The sequence below is a fragment of the Corvus cornix genome, chromosome 4, assembly GCF_000738735.6.
Source record: "Corvus cornix cornix isolate S_Up_H32 chromosome 4, ASM73873v5, whole genome shotgun sequence".
Taxonomy (NCBI): Eukaryota; Metazoa; Chordata; class Aves; order Passeriformes; family Corvidae; genus Corvus; species Corvus cornix.
Window position 1 is genome coordinate 67,789,678 of NC_046334.1, and position 18,408 is coordinate 67,808,085.

Consider the following 18,408-nt stretch of genomic DNA (forward strand, 5'->3'; position numbering starts at 1 on the left):
ATTTGTCAAATACAGGTTCTCACTCTGCTGTAGAGTGAGCAGGCAATGCATGTCCTCAGAGATGTGGTGATGGATGTGCTGGGAGAACCTGTACAATTAAAGGATCATCCAGGAAGGGCTACTGCCTTTCTTAGTAGGGATATCCCACTTCTTTCTTGTCTCTGACAAATAGTAAATTTCGTTATGAATCAGTCCAGGGTACCAAACTGGTGCCCAGATATTCCTCTCCTCTGTGTAGGGGTGTCCTTGATCTTGGTCCTCTTTGCTCCCAGATGAAGCTGATTTCTAGGGAAGGCCACCTTATATATATATATCCTTTAAAGGCAAGGCAAAAGCTTCTTGTCAGCTGGGAGATACAGCTGCAAGAGGGCTGTCACACATCGCGTTTTTACTGACTTCTGTGATAAGGTGCTGTGTAGCACAAAGCTATTTCTATTTTGCATATCAACAAAGAAGAAAAAATAAAGTTGCAGTAGCAATTACCTGATTAGGAAAATCTCCAGGACATAAGCAGGACCCCCAGGAAAAAGCTCTGATTTAAAATCAACACTTGTATTAATAATTTAGAGTGGTTAATGTAAGTTTAACACTGATGACTAAAATTGGGAGGAGGTGTCTAATCAGATTAATTAGGGAATCGCCTTGCTTTTCATATGCTCTGGTTTGCCTGTTTGTCCTCTAGACAGTATTTTAAAATAGGCTGTCATTGTTTGACTGAGGACCTAAGCCAAATCAATGAACACTAGCATTAATAACATGTTTTATTAGTAATGTACTTAGTAATTTCTGTTGTAGTGTCACTGGTATGATATGACTAAGGAAGAAAAAATACTCAGACAACCAGTTAATTCTGCAGAGCATCTTACAAGAGAAATCAGGAGACCAGACAGGTTGATTAGAAAGTAGGAGGTCATTTCTTTTTTCACCCAAACCTACATATAAGTTTAATTTTACTAAGGTTACAGGACGCTGATTGCTGGTGAACTCCAACCTAAGTTGCTTATGACTGAGGTTTATCTTTATGTACTAGGGCCAGCCTAGGTCTGTATTTAATTGATGTCAAATAATTAGTAGAAGACAGAAGCAGGGAGATAAGAGGAAAAATCATGCAGGGATGAGATAGAGTAACAAGGATCCACCTGTTTTTGATCAGGGCTTAGCGGGAGGTGAATTTAGGATTCATTTTCTCTGCTTTCTTACATCCATTTGACAGAGAAAGAATGGGAAATAAGAGAGACTTGAGGACCAGAGCTGGAGGACATGCTGTGTTTTCAATATGTTTGATTTCTCAGTCATTTTGTGGAAAGATCTCAGGGACTTTTTCATGGGGCAAGAAGCTTTTCAGTTTCTCAGTGTCAGTCATAGCAGACGTTGCCTGGATGTCTCACAGTGTTGTGTGCTTGGAGCTCCTCTGGGGACAAGGGCGTCACTCTGCCATAGTCAGTGAACAAAACAGGAGCACCAAAATGACTGTGCTCCATCAGATCCGTTGTTGTGTTGCCCATGGTGTCCCCTGGTGCTCCAGAAGGACATCCCATTGCCAAGCAGGGATGCCACATTCCTGAGGATGAGCAGGAGCTGTTGCATCCCTGCGAGGGGTCAGTGATGCTAGCTCAGGAGTGACACCAGACTGTCTTTGCCACAGCACTGCTGACTCTTCCTGTTCTTAACCCTTGAAGGATTGCATTAAAACTTTCCATTCCACTTTCATGGGGAGGAATGGAAAGTTTTAATGAAGATTTCAAAATTTAGTCACAAATTACAAGCATTGTTTTTCAAACAGAGGGAAAAATACCATGTTGAGACTCCAGCACACAGCTTTTCCGGTGTGAGGTGAAGCTGTGGTTTATCAGCCACTTGCTGCCCCCCTTTTCTTTGCAAAGCTTCAGCACTTTAAGAGCTTTGCAGAATGTCAAATGCAACAGTCACCCACCAGGTACTCACGCTGTTTTTCCATTGTAGCCACGTGTTTCCAGTTTGGTGGCCAATACTGCCCACTCTTCTGGGTGCTCTCGGTGTGCACATCACATACCTCAAAATCCAGAATGCAAACCACAAACACTCCTGCACTCTCACCTCTCCTTGGTGCAGCCCTTTAACTCACCACAGGGCTGGAAATCTCCATAATCTCCACGCTTGTTGGCACCTCAGCTGAAAGTTTGATAGAAGACCTGGATGTGTTGTGACTTTTCCTTGCAGAGCCTTCCCACAACTTCTCTCTTGATGCTGCAGAGCTCATTTGTGCTGGCATTCAATAAATCAGCAATCTGTGATGGCTTCTTTTGGGGGCTGGTATCCATGTACTCTGCCAGTGCCCCAGCTGCAGTTAACAGTGGACAGGCTGGCTTTCTGCCACTCCAATCTAAATATCACTGATTCAGACCAGAATGAAAAAAGACCTAACATTTTTCTAATTGTATCTAGACTTAAGAAAAAGTAAATTATCTGCTTGGCTCCAGTGCATAATTTTATTTTTTTTTTGTCTGAACAGTTCAAGTAGGTGAACTGGTCTCATTATCTCATTTCCAATTCCCACAATCAGATTTCTGTTGGGTTCAAGGCACTGTTTTATTGTTGTCCTCTGAGTTCAGCTCCCTTCCAGGGTCCCATAGCCTTGGTGTAATCCCCACAGCTGACTTCTTCTTCTGCCCACACCAATCCAGAGTCTTGCCATGTCTCCTTCTTTGCTGCACACTGACCTTCTTCCCCAAAGACGCTGGGCAGGAGATTCCTGGTGGAGATTCCTCAGGGAGTTTTTGGGTCCATCTGTGTAGTACAAAAGGACTTTCCCAGAGCAGGGTATTGCTGTGCACCTTTACTGTTAAAATCTTTGAGAGGGAACTAATTTCCATAGCAGGTTGCAGCTAATGGAATGGAGGAAGGGCTCCCATTTCTGTTCTCCATCTCTCCTGCTGGCAGAACTGGCAGGATGGAAACCCATGGCTTGCTGGAGACAACTTGCTTCATCCATTTTGTGGTCCTATTAATAGTGTTTGCTGGTGTATACATCTTATTTGTTCTCAGTTTTGCATTTATTTGAAAGAAAACCCAACCCTCTCTGTTGAATTAGACCTGTAGGATGCAACCCTAAGCCACAACACCCTGATCAAAAGGGACAGGGCAGGAGGGATGGTGGCATCAAAAAGCAGCAGCTAGTTTAATGCTCTCCTGCCATCAACAAAACAAACTAGATTTGGTGCTGAGCTTCACTTTTAACAGCCTGATCCCCACCAGTACTGTGAAGAGAAGTGTGTGATTATTCTTTCCATGCCTGTTCTCCTACAGGCACCCCTCCCACCCTGTTTGTGAGTGTTGGACTCAGAGGTTAAATGGCAAATCATGTCTAAAATTCTGCAAACTTTATTTTAATGCACATTAATTTCCTTGCATTCATGTGTTGTAAATACAGAACTGCAGAAGGATTTTAGAGAGGGGATACAGGGGCAGGTGAAGTTTGGAGTGCGTGATTGTGAAGTGCTGTGTGGAAGGAAAACCAGTCCTGACTTGACTATAAAACCTGGGTTAGAACAGGTACTACCATAGTCCAGCAGGAAAAGCAAATGGTTGTCAGCAGGTAGGAAGGAAAGCAGGTGTAAAACAGAGAATAGAACAGAGAACAGCTTTGCCATTGTATGGTCCAGTGGTCCAGTCCATGGCCAAGGCGTGGTCCAATGCACTGTATAAATCCTGAATGCTGTGTGTTGGTCTGACCCCTCATCTCACACAGGGGACTCAAAAAAGAAGTAGTAGAACAAGAAAAGGTTCAGAGCAGGACAAAATGTAGGATCAGAGGCCTGGGATGGATTTTGTGTGGCAGGCTAGGACTCTTTACCCTGAAAACATGATTTGAGTGGGTATCCACTACAGGTCTCCAGAACTGTGAGTGGCTGGAAAGGAGCAAAGAGGGATTGATTATTTCCTGCCTTTTCCAATAGAGAAAGTAAGGGGCAGCAGATGATAGTGGGTGAGGCTGAACACAAAAGAAATTCACCCAGGGATGTCCCTGACAAAGGACACTGTGGACACAGAGTCTGGACAAATGCTTGGAAGAGAAGTTCATTGTGGGTTACTCAATAGACAGCAACAGGCTCAGGAAATCTATTTAGTTAAAAATAGACTGAATATTAAGGGAGAGTGACACATATGATTTTCTTGCCATTATTCCTTAGCCATCTGCTCATATCCAGTGTTGGAGACAGGATGGCTGTCTGGATGAACCTTTGCTCTGAACCAAACCAGTCATTTTTACATTCTTAAATGTGAGATTTAATTACAATGTGTCATTTTTAGGAAGCCATTTGTTACAAAACTCCACATCCATTTCCTCTGAAACACTATTAATTTTCCAATTATCTCATTTTTTAATGCTGGGCACTTTAATCTTCCTTAGCTGTTCACCCTGCACAAGGACATTTATCCAACAACAGATCCTGTGGTTTCTCACAGGAGAATATTTATCCCTCTTGGAAAAGGGATAATGGCCAGGAAAGATGTTTGACCCTGGTCAACTACCTCAGTTTGTGTTCCAGCTTTGGGAAAGCAAGGAGTGACCCAGCTTTGGCGACCAGGGGAATTTACACAGAGGCAGCTTCCTTCCCCTGACATCTCCTTGGGGATGTCACCTTGGGCTCTGCACAGTGGGGTGTGACCCATGTTTGTAATTGTATCAAAATTATCTTGGCTATGACAGTGATAGGTGTCAGATTAAAATGAAAGGACCTGAGGAAATGCATCTGTTTTGTAATGGCTGTTCCACCACTGCTCTGACTCATTTCCTTCTGCATCCAGATGACTTGAGACATGTATTTTAATAACAGGAATGTCATTTGCAGCTCATTGCTCAGGGCAGGAATGTACAATCCCAGCCCCCAGGAATATTTTGTGTCAATTTTTTTTTAAGTGAACAATAGGAAATATCCCAGTTTAATTTTGCATTCAGTGTTGATGGTAAGGCATAATGTTTTGAAGCCCCATAGCTGGGTGTCAGTGCAGCCCAGCACCTCTCCTTAAGACATCAGTCAGTGAGTTTACCTTGTGCTTGTGCTGGATGATTGCACTTGGACTTTGTTGAAGAATGGCAGCAGTTCTTCTGTGACCCTGCCTGTAAGCCAGGAGTCCCCAGAGCTCAACATCTCCTCCCTGGTGTGCCTGAAGAGGGGTCATATATTGTTAGGACAAGGGGAAATGGCCTCAGGTTGAGCCAAGGGAGGTTCACTTTGATATTAGGAAAAATTTCTTCATTGAAGGAGTGGCTAAGAATTGGAACAGACTGCCCAGGGCAGTGGTGGAGTCACCATCAGTGGTAGTGCTCTCAAAACAAGCAGACATTGCACTTTGGCATTGAGGTATTTGGTCTAAGGTTGGACTTGATGATCTTGGAGGTCAAATGATTCTCTGATTCTATGCTATGATGGGACTCAGCTGTGGTGCTGCCATGGGCTGTGCTGCCAGGTGGAAGAGCAGCGCTCACCCAGCTCCTCCGAGGATGCTGTGCCTGTTCCCAGAGGCAGCTGCCCAACATCACAGTTCTGTGCTGCATTTCATGCTGCCTGCACAGCCCACAGCCCTGGCTCTCCGTGCTGGGAGGGCGCAGCAGGATGTGTGGTGGGTGAGATTACATGTGTATCTCTGGGGACAGATATGTCTCTTAAGCCACAGCCCTCATCCCTGCTCAGCCTTGCGGGGAGGGAGGGTGGCTGCACACCAGATTTTGGTGCCCGACCTCCTGGCTGGATGCTTTAACCACCAGCAGAGAAGAGGAGTAGAAAACCCAGCGTGGCTTGCAGCTGGGGCAGGGTAAGGCTGGCTCTGAGCTCGCAGCGTGGAGGAAGGGGTGGGACGGGGCAAGGGCTGGCAGCAGCACGATGCCTGTGGTGGTTCTCACCAGCCTGTGGGCTCAGCATAGACCCACAGAATTTTTTAGGTTGGAGAAGATCTTCAAAATCATCGAGTCCAACCCTTAACCCAGCACTGCCAAGGCCACCACTAAACCTTGTCCCCAGGTGGCACATCTGCATGTCTTTTAAACCCCTCCAGGGATGGTGACTCCACCACTGCCCTGGGCAGCCTGTGCCAGTGCCCGACAACCCTTTCCATGAAGAAATTTTTCCTAGCCTCTCATCTAAACCTCACTTGGCACAACTTCAGGCCATTTCCTTTTGTCATCACTTTACTTTGGAGGTGTCCATTGCTCCCAATGCTCTACAGAGGGCAATCCGGAATTTTCTGGCGTTTCCCAGCAAAGCTCAAGCCCTTGAAAAAACTCAGTATTGCAAAACTTCTCCAGATTTCTGCAGGATTGAGTTTTCTGCTGCCTGATGCAGAGGCTCAGCCTAGGGCAAGACAGAATTTAGCCCTGACTCATTGCTGGAGCCTAAAAGCCAAGGAGACAAACTCAGAGGTGCCTGTGTCAACCTGGCTGCCTGAGAGCCCCCACCAATCCCAGGAGCTTTTGGGAGAGGATGGAGAGGGCTTTGCCAGCTGAACAAATTTCCTTTTCACATTGACTTCCAGCTGAGTGATTCATCTCAGGGGTTTGGGGGTTTTGTGTTAAATGAACTAAATAATTTTGCTGTGTGAGATCCCTGTTGCAGCCGCACTTAGGTATGCTGTACCTGGCTGAGAAAACAGTCTGAGCTGATGTCATCACTGGGATTTTTTTTGGAGTGTTTCATACATGGTTTTAATTTATTAACTAGATCAGGAAGTGTAAATAGCAATAATGATACTCTCTCTCTTAAAAGTGTCATGCAGCCCCCTTTCGTGCACATGTGTAGCTTAAAGGCTGAATGAGAAGTTGAATTTAATAGAAAACCACAGATGCCTAAGGGAGGAATGTTAAGGCTCCTGTCATCTTGCAAACATTTAAAGCTTGGGTGAGTTTTGCTTCATGTGTAAGAGCCACTGGTGTATGAACTCAAATTAACCTTTCTCATAGCAAGGCAGTAGAGGAGCAAAATAAATACCTTATATAAATTTATTTTTGACTTGGTCCAATATGTGTTCCACTTAAATGAATGCTGGAATAACAAATATTTGTTTATAATCCCACAGAAGCTGCAGATCTCACCCTGAATGCACTCACTATGGATTTATTGATAGCAAAAGTATTGGTTATTTCAGCAAATAATACATAATTTCATAACTGGAAATTATATTAAAATATAATTAGAATAATATTGAAAAAAAAACAATTTCTGGTTTATATGAACCAGAAATTTAACACATTGCTATTTTTGGCTTATTGAACAAAATGCAGTGAAGTCTATTGTAATAAGGGCAAGAAGTATTTATGCTGCTTGGAGGTAGTTTCTTTTTCCCTAGTGGATTTTTTTGGGATTTCCTTGCAGCTTCTGGGACACATCTGATTTTATACAGTGAGAGAAAAAGACATTTAGAAATTCCTGTTTGACAGATCTGATCTGAATGCTTAGAAGTCCTGCTGTGAATCCATTTCTCCTGCCAGCTACTTTAATAAGTAGCTACAGTGCATGGAACTGTTCTGGGTGAGGATAAATCTGAAGGAATTTAAACAGCACCCGTGGGTAATGTACCTCCTTTCTTTTTGCACAGATTTCAAGTCTAATCATTTAATAGAGGTGTTATTCAGCCTTTCTCCATTATTATGCCTTGCTCAGCAGTTTATGACTGAAAAATTATTTTTTTATGTATTAGGAGCTTTAAACTCAGAGATAACTTTACTCTCTTGTCAATAGCTTGCTTTCAATTGAACGTTTTCAACTGCACCTGATTTGATTTACTTTTTTGTAAAAGAAAAACCACAGACCATCTGCATAAAAATGGCAGGGCATCTTAATAAAGAAAAATGGCAGAGCATTTTAAAAGAATAAAGAAAAATTGAGCACTTTCAATATTAGATTAACAACTGAGATATTCTGTAAAGACTGGCAATTTTTAAAAATGCATTTACAGAACTTTAACAAAACCATGAAGACTATTTACTGCAATGCCTGAAATACCTGTGGTTTTGCTCTGTATCTACGCCCTTTGAATATTTTAATGCTTTTGAGGTCTGCACTCTTTGTTGAGAGGATAACTGGATTTTTTTTCTAGTATAGAATGTGTATTCTATATATTCTTTATATACAGTCTATATATTCTATATAGAACATATGTGGGATGTGTTCTATATAGAATATATATTATATATATTCTATAAAATATAAGAGAAATAATAATAACAACAGCAACAGACTATTGCAATGTGATTTTTGATTTCTTTTAGAATTCCTTGCCCAACATAGTTGAAGTTTTGTTCTTGAACCCATACATCTGCAAAACCCTCCTTGTCCTATGCAAAAGCCTTTTGTCTTTGCCCAAGTTTTGTAATCCTTTTGTCATTTAAGCTGAAATCCTTCATTTACTGCTGAAGTGCAGTTTTGTGGTTATATATAAAATCCCATTACTTTGCCTTCTAGGCTTGGATGTTCCTTGCTGCAGGAAGGATGGTGACAGTGGAAGACAGGAGAAGGCTGATCCATCCTTGAAGGAACCAAGGAATAAATTCAGGACCCTCATGTGCCAGCACATCGTGGCTGGAGTGACACTGTGATGGACAGTGCTGTCACCTGTACCTCTCTCTCCATGGATCCAGGGATCATGCTTCTAGCAGAGATGCACAGAAACATTTTCCCACTAATTTTCAAGCTGGAAACGACACGCCACAACTTATCATGGCATCCATGATCCTTGGCTGGCATCATCATTGTGCTGTCAGCATAAAAGTTGCAGATATTAGGGGACTGGGATAATTTTCTCAGCATCTTTTTATTAGTGTTTCTGTTTCTTGCTTTTTTATGCTCTGGGAAAAAAAGCCTATGAAATGGGAGGTGATTTTTTTCCATCAGCTCTCATAGTTGTGAAACCTGCTGATAAAATCTCTGCCAGGTTTACTGTCTAAAACACTCTATTGATGATTATAGAAATTTCTATTATTTTTTCATAATTTCTACTGGCAAACTGCCCAAACCTGTGTTTCAACAGGCTAGACAACATCTTTGGCTGCTGCCGTCCTCTCCTGTTTTCACTGCACACAGGTGATGTGGAGTCTGGGTGGTTTTTGGTTAGGGTTTTTTTTCCAAATTACAAAGGAAAAGTGTAGGAATTGGGGAATTCAGACATTGAGCAAATTCTTTGCTGTGGGTGGGCAGAGAGCTGAGGGATAAATCCCTATCCTTTGTGCTTGTGGTATTGGAGTTGGGCTAAGTGGCTGAAGTCTTCCAAGACCAGATGGTGCTGTCTCGGGGAGGGGTTCAGTGAAGGTCAGACTCTGTGAGGATGTCCTGAGTGTGGAGAAGGAGGAAGAGCAGTGGACTAGGCAGGGTTATCTCTGAGGCCACTCACCTTCCTGTGGGAGAGGAGGATTGGTCTGTGCAGCCTGTATTTGCTGCCCAGCCCCAGCCCTGGCTGCTTGGCCATGGGAGATCATCTCCTGTGCTGGCTGGGAGGTGGGAGAGCTGAACAAGGTATGGACATTAAGGTCAGGACACCTCAAGTGTGGGAAAGGGAGTTGGGATTTCAAAAGTAGTTGCAGGCAGAGGGAAAATCCCTGTTTTTTAAAGAATAAACCCTTGCCCGTGGGAAGCTTCAAAGGGGTTTTCTTACAGCTGTCCTGAAAAATGTACATATCATAAAAACCATCTGCTGCTGGGGCAAAGCTCTGCTCATTACTTGCAGGGTAGGAAAATGATGGATTTAGTTCATTGGAGCTCTCACAGAGGATAAATTGTGGTGTATAGGAATCAGAGATGCTCAGAATCCCCTCCCTGCAGCACCTGTGGTGGGATAGGGGGTTGTGCTGGTGCCTCCACAGTCATAAGCTGGGTGGCCTGAGAGCTTGGGTGAGTGTCACAGCCTGGGAAAGCTGGCTCAGCACGGTCCACGGCCGGCTCTATCACTGCATCATTTAGGGGAAGCACCCACAGCTGGGCTTGAGACCAAGCACTCTGAAAAAATCAGTATTAGAGTGGAAAGTGGCAGCTCCCTGCGGCTGGGAGGGGAGGGAGGGGAAGGCCAGAGTGATGCTGCTCTGCCACTGTGATGCTTTGCACCCACAAACTCGTCCCAAGACTGTGTTAGCCCCAACACTGAGGACTCTAGACCACCTTCCCCTTGTCCTCCCTGTAGCTGGCACAGTGCTAGTGCCGGTGGTTGAGCAGATGTGGGGCTGGGGGTGCATCTGTGGGTGAGTGCTCGCTGCTTGTGCTCAGCAGGATGCCGAATTTCCAGCCCCAGCTCTGCCATGGAGCCCTGGGCAGAAGCTGAGCCTTGGTACCATCCCTGGGGAGACCTTCCCTGCTCCTGGCATCACTGAGGGCTCTGCACACAGGGGTGTCACTGATGGCTCAGCACATGGGGATATCACTTGGGGCTCAGCACACAGGGGTGTCACTTGGGGCTCAGCACACCCAGGCATCGCCCAGGGCAGTTCCTGCTGGCCATGCTGTGCTGCTGGGCTCAGGGCCAGCCCCTGGGGGCCTCTGTTTGCTCTCAGAGGTGGTGTTGACTTTCAGGCTGTGCCAGGTGTTTGGCCTTGTGTGCATGGCTTTGTCTGGCTTTCCTCTCCCACTCCTGGCTGTTTGCAGTCTCCCATGGGAGAAGACATCCTCCCAGATCTGCTCCTCCCTGCAGCTTTTGCTCTGCTTTAACTCTTTCTTGGTTGGAGGCCATGGTTCCTTGTTCACCATGCAACTGTGTTCCTTACTGAGCAGGACCAAAAGACACCAGCCTGCAGAACAAATAACTGAGTGATATATTCACTTTTGGTATTGAACAAACCTGCACAGGGTCTTTACAAGCTGCCTCTGCCCCATCCTTGCTGGTTGCTCTCAAAGTGTTCGTTACCAAAGTTTTATCAACCAGTATTAATAGGAGCAAAAAAAAAAGCGCACCTTTGTGCTGTTTTACAGATGAACACAGAGCCAAGGAGCTCACAGCTCTCCAGCCCATCTGAATCCCTTTGGTACAGCAGCCCTCTTCCCCCTGTGCAATCCCAGCCATGGCATTCTCCCTCCTCAGTGTCCTTTGAGAAGTGCTCAGGATGCTGCAGAATCCAGCCTGGTCCTTCTGCCAGCTGTTGCGTCAAGGAAAAATATTAAAGTCGTGGTTTGTCCCAGGAAAGAAATGTCTGTTTTGTGGTACAAGCCCACGTCTGTTCCCTGCAATGTCGTTCCTGTGTCCTGTCCAGACAGTTCTCAGCATTGTGCAGGGGAGGGTCTGTGGTTTCTCCCTGCCTGTCCGAGGCAGGGGGACCGGTGGGATTTACTGGGATTTACTGCCTGTGGATGCGAAGCCACAGCCTCCGCCGCAGACCTGGGAAGAGACAGTGTCCATCAGACCCAGGACCCTCCCAGGTCACCATCCTGCTCCTGGGCTGTCCCAGGGCCTGGCACCCCTCAGGATGCTGGCAGGATACTCACGGTAGAGGCGGTGGGCAGTGGGGACCAGGCCCAGCAGGAGGAGCAGGACACCAGCGACCAGTGGGATCCAGACCAGGGGACTGCAGGGACCTGGAGAGAGAAGAGGACTCCTGGCACCACCCTGCCCTGGCAGCTTTGGGGGATGGAGTGTGGGGTGGGGAAGGGAGAAAAGCAAGGCAGGTACTCAAAGGGGCAGTGGAGGATGTGACCATCCCCCTGGGGTATCCTTTGAAGGATGCATTACAGAATCACAGGATAAGTAAGGCTGGAAAGGACCACGGTGGGTTATCTGGTCCAACCTCCCTGCTCAAGCAGGGTCACCCCAGAGCACATGGCACGGGACTGTGTCCAGATGGCCTTTGAATATTTTCAGTAAGGGAGACTCCACAGCCTCTCTGGTCAACCTGTTTCAGTGCTCAATCACCCTCACAGTATAAAAAGTATTGCAGGGAGCTTAGCTCTTGAGGTCACAATAACCTAAACTGAAATACATCCTGGCCCCTAAACCCGTGTACATCCCAGGGAATCCCTCCTACAGGCAGAAGTCAGTTCTGTCCAGAGCAGTGGGTCTATCTGCCCCCAGACACCCACTCCTGCAGGGTGACAGTGTGGTTGTCCCCACCCCAGGACAAACTCCAACTGAGCCCTGGAGGCCCCAAGAGCCCAGCAAAACCCCTTTTTTCAGGCAGCCTGAGCTGAGCCAGTGCCATACCTTTCCTGCTGGCAGCTTTGCTTTCGGTTATCCACGGCACAGGCTTTTTGGAGACTGGTGTCTGTGTGGTCTTTGGAGGCAGAGGCAAAGCATCAACTGGGGATAAGGAGAAAAAGAGGGTGGTCAGTGTGGCTCTGAGTGCAGCAGAGATCTCCAACAGCAGGTAAGAAGGGCTGGAAAGTTTGGCCCTTAGAACAAACCTCATCCACTGAACCCTGCAAAGGGCTGTGTCACCCCGAGGGGTGGGAGCTTGACCTGAGCCTCTCGGTGGCCACAGAAGTTACCAAGAGCTTTTAAAAGTGTTAATAAACCAATTTACCAGGTAAAGAAGGGGAGAAGGCTAAGGCAGGGAAAAACCCCAAACTTGCTGGAGTGACATTTGCTGCCAAGCATCATCTCATCAGCATTGCACAAAATCATGGCTAGCAAGAGATTTCAGTAGCACTGGGAGGTTTTAAGGGATCCCTGCATCTTTTCCTTATTCAGATTGCTCTAATCTTTGCTCAGCATTTGATTATTTTTCTTTCTGATAAAATGAAGGCAGGATTTGTTATGGTGTTCTGAGTAACAGTGGAGGACATTAATTTCTCAGTAAAGTTGGCCAGGAAAATATCCCAGTAATGTCATTAAATATCTGCGTGTCTGACTGCTCAAACCACACTCATTCAAAATTTTAGGTGATTCAAAACGACTTTTTATTTTCTTTCTACCCAGAATATAACTTCCTAGAGAAATTACCATTCTTTTAAATGGAAAGATGAGATATCAGGACCCTGGGATTTATCTGGACAACCTCTCCCTTACATTATAATAGGCTTAAAGAAAAGAAACTTACAGGCATTTTGTTTTATCATGAGAATTAAAAGGAAAAAAAGAAAATATCCAGCAAAGCCTGAGTCCTCCCAGAGCACCTGCTGCTGTTTACTTTTTAATTGGTGTCCTTGATCAAGCTGAATTTCAAGCCTGTTTTTCACACTTTGCACAGAGATATGAGCCCAGTTGTTAAAAAACAGTTCTCCTTTATCTTAAGCCAGCTTTTTTCTGAGCCTGAAAGAATCCAAAAGGGATTTCTCATCCAGTTCAAGGTACAAGAGTGTATTTGCAAAAAAACCCAGGAAAATTGGGACACTGGGTCTGCTTTAGAGTCAGAAGCTGTAGCAGCATTTTGGTTAAATAAGTTATTTGTATTTTAGCTAAGTAAGTTATTTGTCTCCCTAAAAGTCTGCAAAAATAAAGGCTGAATCCTACTTCAAACACATTAATTTTTCTGCATCAACTCCTGCTCTGTGCTCAAAGGGAAAATGGGCTGAAAAGAGTTTCTCTATGACTTAGATGTCTGTAAAGCCTCTCTACCCCAATGCCACCTGCAGAAAGCTCTGGTTTCTGTTTGGAGCTCCTCAGGGATAGTGGGTTGTGAGCTTTGAGGAATAAATCCCATTTCAGTATTTCTTGTGAAGGATGGTCTTGAAAGCTGCCATCAGACCCACCCCAGAGATGTGAGGGGTGATGGTCTCTGGCCTCGATGCTGCTCTTGTCACTTGGAGTGAGAGTAAGGAAGAATTATGGCATGGAAGGACCCGTGAGCTGAGCAGGGCACACATCCAGCCTCTCACCCAAAGTACAGCAGGGCATGAGAAAAACACAGGGCATGGCAATATCAGGTGCTCCCATGGAAATCCTAAAGCACTAGGACCACTGCTGTGCTCAAGGCATGCCCACAGCAGAGCAACTGCTACCACTGACTATCACATGCAGCTGGCCTAAGATTTAGCTATTTTCTGTATTTTCTGCTTTGCCCTGTCTCATAGATCTCTTCAGAAAAACCCCAGAGCCACAACCTTGCATCTCAAAATTGGGAAGAAGCTACCAACACTCATCACCCCTTACCCAGGGGACCTTATCACAGCCTGCTGGTGGCACATTTTGGAACCCCTGGGATGCTGCTTACCCACACTGAGCCGTGTCCCGCTGCCCAGGAGGAGCTGGGAGGACTGGGAGACGGAGCAGTAGTAGGTGCCGTTGTCCGAGGGATGGAGGTGGCTGATGTGCAGGCTGTAGGAGCTGTGGGACCTCTCCTCATGGACTCTAAACTTGTCCTGGCTCACGTTTGTGCCATATGTGGCTTTGCCCAGTGTGTTGGAAAATACCAAGAACTCGAAATGTTGCCTCTCCTGGCTCCAGCGGTACCAGTACACCCCGGTATGCTCCTTCTTCAGCTCACAGAGGATTGCGGTTTTATTGTTGGTTTGGGTTAAAATATGCTCTGGAGTTTGGGTTAAAAGTAGATTTGCATAAAAACCTAAGGAAAAAAGACACAGGAATATATAGTTATTATTTTAATTTCATTATTTTTCTTCCATGCTAAGTACAGATTTTCTTTATGGACTTAATAAAATCATGTAGACACACAGATGAGGCAGGTCACACAAGCAAGAAACAGGAGCATTTTTATCAGGATGCTCCCATATTCCCTCAGAGGCCTTTTGGGTTCCTCAGCTATTTTTTGGTCAAGCCAAATTATACAGATGGAGTTTTCTCTGTAAACACTCATCTAGGGAGAAAGCTCACTGGCAGGGAAGGGGATGGAGGGATGGTTTTGAGGGTGTCCTCAGGGCTGTATGTGCAGGGAAGAGCATCCCTGCCTGCTCCTGTGGATGCCCCTCTCCGCCCTCTTTACCTTTCTCATTTTTCAGACATTTCACCTCTCTTTCAAGGTATTTTTTTTGCACCTCTTAACTGATTTGCCAGGTTCTTCTTCTAACAGATGCAACACTGATAAACATCTCAGGGACAGAAAAAGAGACCAAAAAATGTGCAAAACATCTCAAAATGAGCCAATTTTATATTAGCTTTCAGACAATAATATTTTTCAAAGGAATTTTGAGACATGGGGAAGGAGAGGGAGTGAGGGGCAGCGGTGGGGTTCAAAGCTTTGGTTTGGTGTCGCATCACCCTGTTTGGGCTTTGCAGCTTTTGTGGAAATTATCTAAGCCTTGTTTGGCCCAGGCAGATGTGAGGGGTGTCTGTGTGAGCGAGGATGTGTCCTTGTGGAAAGGATAACAGGCAACTTGTGATCCTTTCTGTTCAGCAAACAGTCCTGCAAATCTGCAGATAGTCCGAGACCGAGTGAAAAACAGCCCTCTGAAGATAAGGAGGCTCCCGCTTCCCCCGTCTCTTTCCCAGGCACATTTTAAAGCTGTGCAAAAAGCTCAATAATACATGTTTCTTGTCGTTTTTTTTTTTTACCTTGAAATGTTCCTTTTCTTTCAAAATCCCCAAGTTGCTTAGAGCAGTTTTTGCAGCCCTGTGCAGCCCTGCAAACCCAGTGGGGTGGGGATGGGCTGGCTTGACCCAAGAACACCTAAAGCTATCGGTGTGGCACGAGGTCCTGATGTCTCCCATGTTCCCAATGGGACAGGCAGAGGAGAGGGCTCTGGTGACTGACAGGGGTCCAGAGCCTTCCTCTGCCCCCCCTCCAATGACCCCATCACTGCCAGTGCTGCAGAGCATTAACATTGCAATGCCAAAACTCATGTGTTGCACAGCAGCTGCAGCATTTCGCCACATTCTCTGGCTCTGTGATAACGTCAATGTCTCCTTACTACTAAAATACATAATTTTCAGGTTTTAGAACATAATTATCTTAAAGTTGGCTCTGTCAAATACCCATGTGTTTTTTTAGGGGATGAAATGTATGTGTCCATGGTGCATGGGGGCTTCCTTGAGTGCCTTGAGGTCTGGCTCTGCTGGGCATGGGAAGCATAACTCTCCATGAAAAACTTTTCCTTGAGCTGTTGGAGACACTGTTAGATAAGTCAAAAAGGATGAGAAGGGATCCTGGAAAATCTCAGCTCAGTGCCAGTGGTCAAGCCAGGGGTGAGCTGGGATGGAGACAGAGCAGAAAAACTCATCCTCAGTCATACCTTCAAACCCAAAACCTCCCAGTTCCCTTTCCTGGTGTATATTCAAGGGGGCCACGGGGAATCATGGTGCTTGGCCAGACCAGCCTGCAGCACCTTAAAAATGGTCCCTTTTCCTTTTGTAGGTGCAAAGCAAACTCTCACTTATTGAAGTTTTCTCAGCGGGCTGCCGTACAGATCTATAGGATATCAGTACTTGCAAGGCAGAATGGTTCAATAACGCACCAGTTCCAGCTGTGGCCCTTGGAAAGTACTCAGTCTTTGGATGATTTAGAAAATTTGATGGGGTGTTTATCATCTTTGTGTTACACAGGCAGCATAGAGAGGAGCTACTTTAACTTCTCCATCAGCAGCTTCCTACAGTCCATCTGCACTGAGGGTGCAGTAAAAACTCTGTGGTGTCTATACCATTACGTATTGAAATATGAATGGAATACAGAATGGAATAGAACAGAATGCAATAGACTATTTCAGTTGGAAGGGGCCCATAGCAACCAACTGGTGCCACTTCCTGACCAGTTCAGGGCTGACCAAAAGCTAAAGCATGTTATTAAAAGCATGATCCAAAATTATTGGAAATAGGTAATATCCTGTAGATCTATACTATGATGATATATTTAACCTTCCATCATCCAGATGCTGTGCAATGCATCCCACGTGCTGGAGTGGGGTGGAGGAGAGGCTGCAGCACTATTTTAGGTGCCCTCAACCCTTAAGAGATGTGCCCCTCTTACCTGGGATCTGGAGGCAGATGCAGAGATGGAGCCACGGCTGGGCCATGGTGGCAGACTCCGTGATGGAGGGGTTTTGTGCCAGCTCCCCCTTTCCACTCAGTGTCACCTCTTGGTGGCAGGGCTGGCTTCACCTCAGGAAGTCCTTGCCCCTCTCTGTGAAGATCTGTCACCAGCAGCTGCCAAAGAGCCTCTGCCACAGCAGCACGTGGAGCCTCAGCCTGGCAGCTTCTTCTGCGCTGAGCCCCAAACCCAAGAGTGCGTCAGGGACAGAGCCCTATGCTCCTTTCCAGCACTTCACAGGGCACCCTTAAATCCCCTCAAGAAAAATAAAACCAAGAAAAGTCACTGAATTTTTAATAATGATTTCTTCATATTTCACCATCAAGTTATTCCTCCTTTTAATCTACTTCTATCCTATCAAAAAATTACAAATGTAGGACCATGGCCTTAAAGATAAAAGCAGGAAAGAATTAATTTCGGCTGTTTCTTTCCCTGTTGAAATAAAAAAGCTTTCAAAACAAGGAAAAGATGTGATTTGATCCGTGGGGTTGTTTTCTTCAGCAGAATTTATAGCAGGAGGTGTTTTTCTCTGGAGAATGCTGAACACTAGACCAACCCAACATAAAGCAGAGACGTGAGGCATCACAGAAAACTTTGAAGTCAAGAGCAAGAAACCGCAACAAATTTGTGGCCGAAAAACCGCAAAAATGAGGAAATTCTGCTGGGGCTTCCCACCTCACAGCATGTGCTGCTTTGGTAGCTGTGACAGCACACAGCTCATAGGCAGAAATATTTAAATGATGAAATATCAGAATGACTTTGAAATGTCTGTGAGGAAGAGGTTTGAAGCACTTGGGGGTTTAGGATTCAAAGACAAGTACACGACGTGAAATTACAGAGATGAACTGGTGTCAGCAGCCTTCAATATTTTCAAGTTTGGGAAAAAAATATAAATGATTTATTATTTTTATTTATTTGCTGCCCTCTTGGCTGCCAAGTAAGATTCAGTTTTCTTTTATGGCACCCTCATGCAGATACTTGTGGTCCTTACAATGCCCCAGCATCTCCCCAGCAAGGGTAGTCTCATGTGGGGGCACTGAGAAGCCTCCCTCAGGGTTGAGCTGGCAGATGAATAGGAAAAACAATATTGAATCTCGTAGACTGTAGGTTTTTGGTCCATTTTGTACCAGATTTTTCCATGCTGCTGTAACACATCCTCTCCCCATTTCTGTTTAAATTAATTTCCTGCTTGAAGCAGGCTGCTAGCTGCAAAAGCCTTGCCACAAAGGCTTCATCTGCTAAAATCTAGGGTGGGCTGAATTGCTTCTTAACTCTCTCCTGGCAGGAGAAGGCAATTTTAGTGTTTTCAAACCCACTTCAGTGCTTTTAAGCTCTCGTTTTCAAAGCTGAGCCCTCAATGTGGGGTGCAGCAACACTTGCCTCTGCCATCCTCACCTCCTGCCCTTTTGTTTCACATCACTCCAGACTTGGGCCTCCCCAAAATGAGGTGAAACACTTCTTTTTTTTTGATGTGGAGGGGCAAGGAATGCTTGACATGAGAAACGCCACTGCGAGTGTATTTTCCCTTTGTCCCTGTGGTGAAG

The 18,408-nt window shown here is 45.5% G+C and overlaps 1 protein-coding gene and 1 long non-coding RNA gene across 2 annotated transcripts; one reads left to right on the forward strand and one right to left on the reverse strand.

The window, feature by feature from the left end:
• The first annotated feature begins 10 nt into the window (after positions 1-10).
• Positions 11-13,397, forward strand: LOC109144960. The gene is made up of 2 exons (XR_002046045.3): positions 11-5,796; positions 8,439-13,397. It is a non-coding gene; the product is annotated as an uncharacterized LOC109144960 (long non-coding RNA).
• CD8B (CD8b molecule) lies at positions 11,238-17,125 on the reverse strand. The gene is made up of 5 exons (XM_010402087.4): positions 16,805-17,125; positions 14,099-14,449; positions 12,151-12,246; positions 11,439-11,528; positions 11,238-11,331 (listed from the first exon to the last, which is right to left on the reverse strand). Exons 1-5 carry the CDS (start codon positions 16,848-16,850, stop codon positions 11,291-11,293), a joined length of 624 nt encoding a protein of 207 aa, XP_010400389.1. The 5' UTR covers positions 16,851-17,125; the 3' UTR covers positions 11,238-11,290.
• Positions 17,126-18,408: the final 1,283 nt, after the last annotated feature.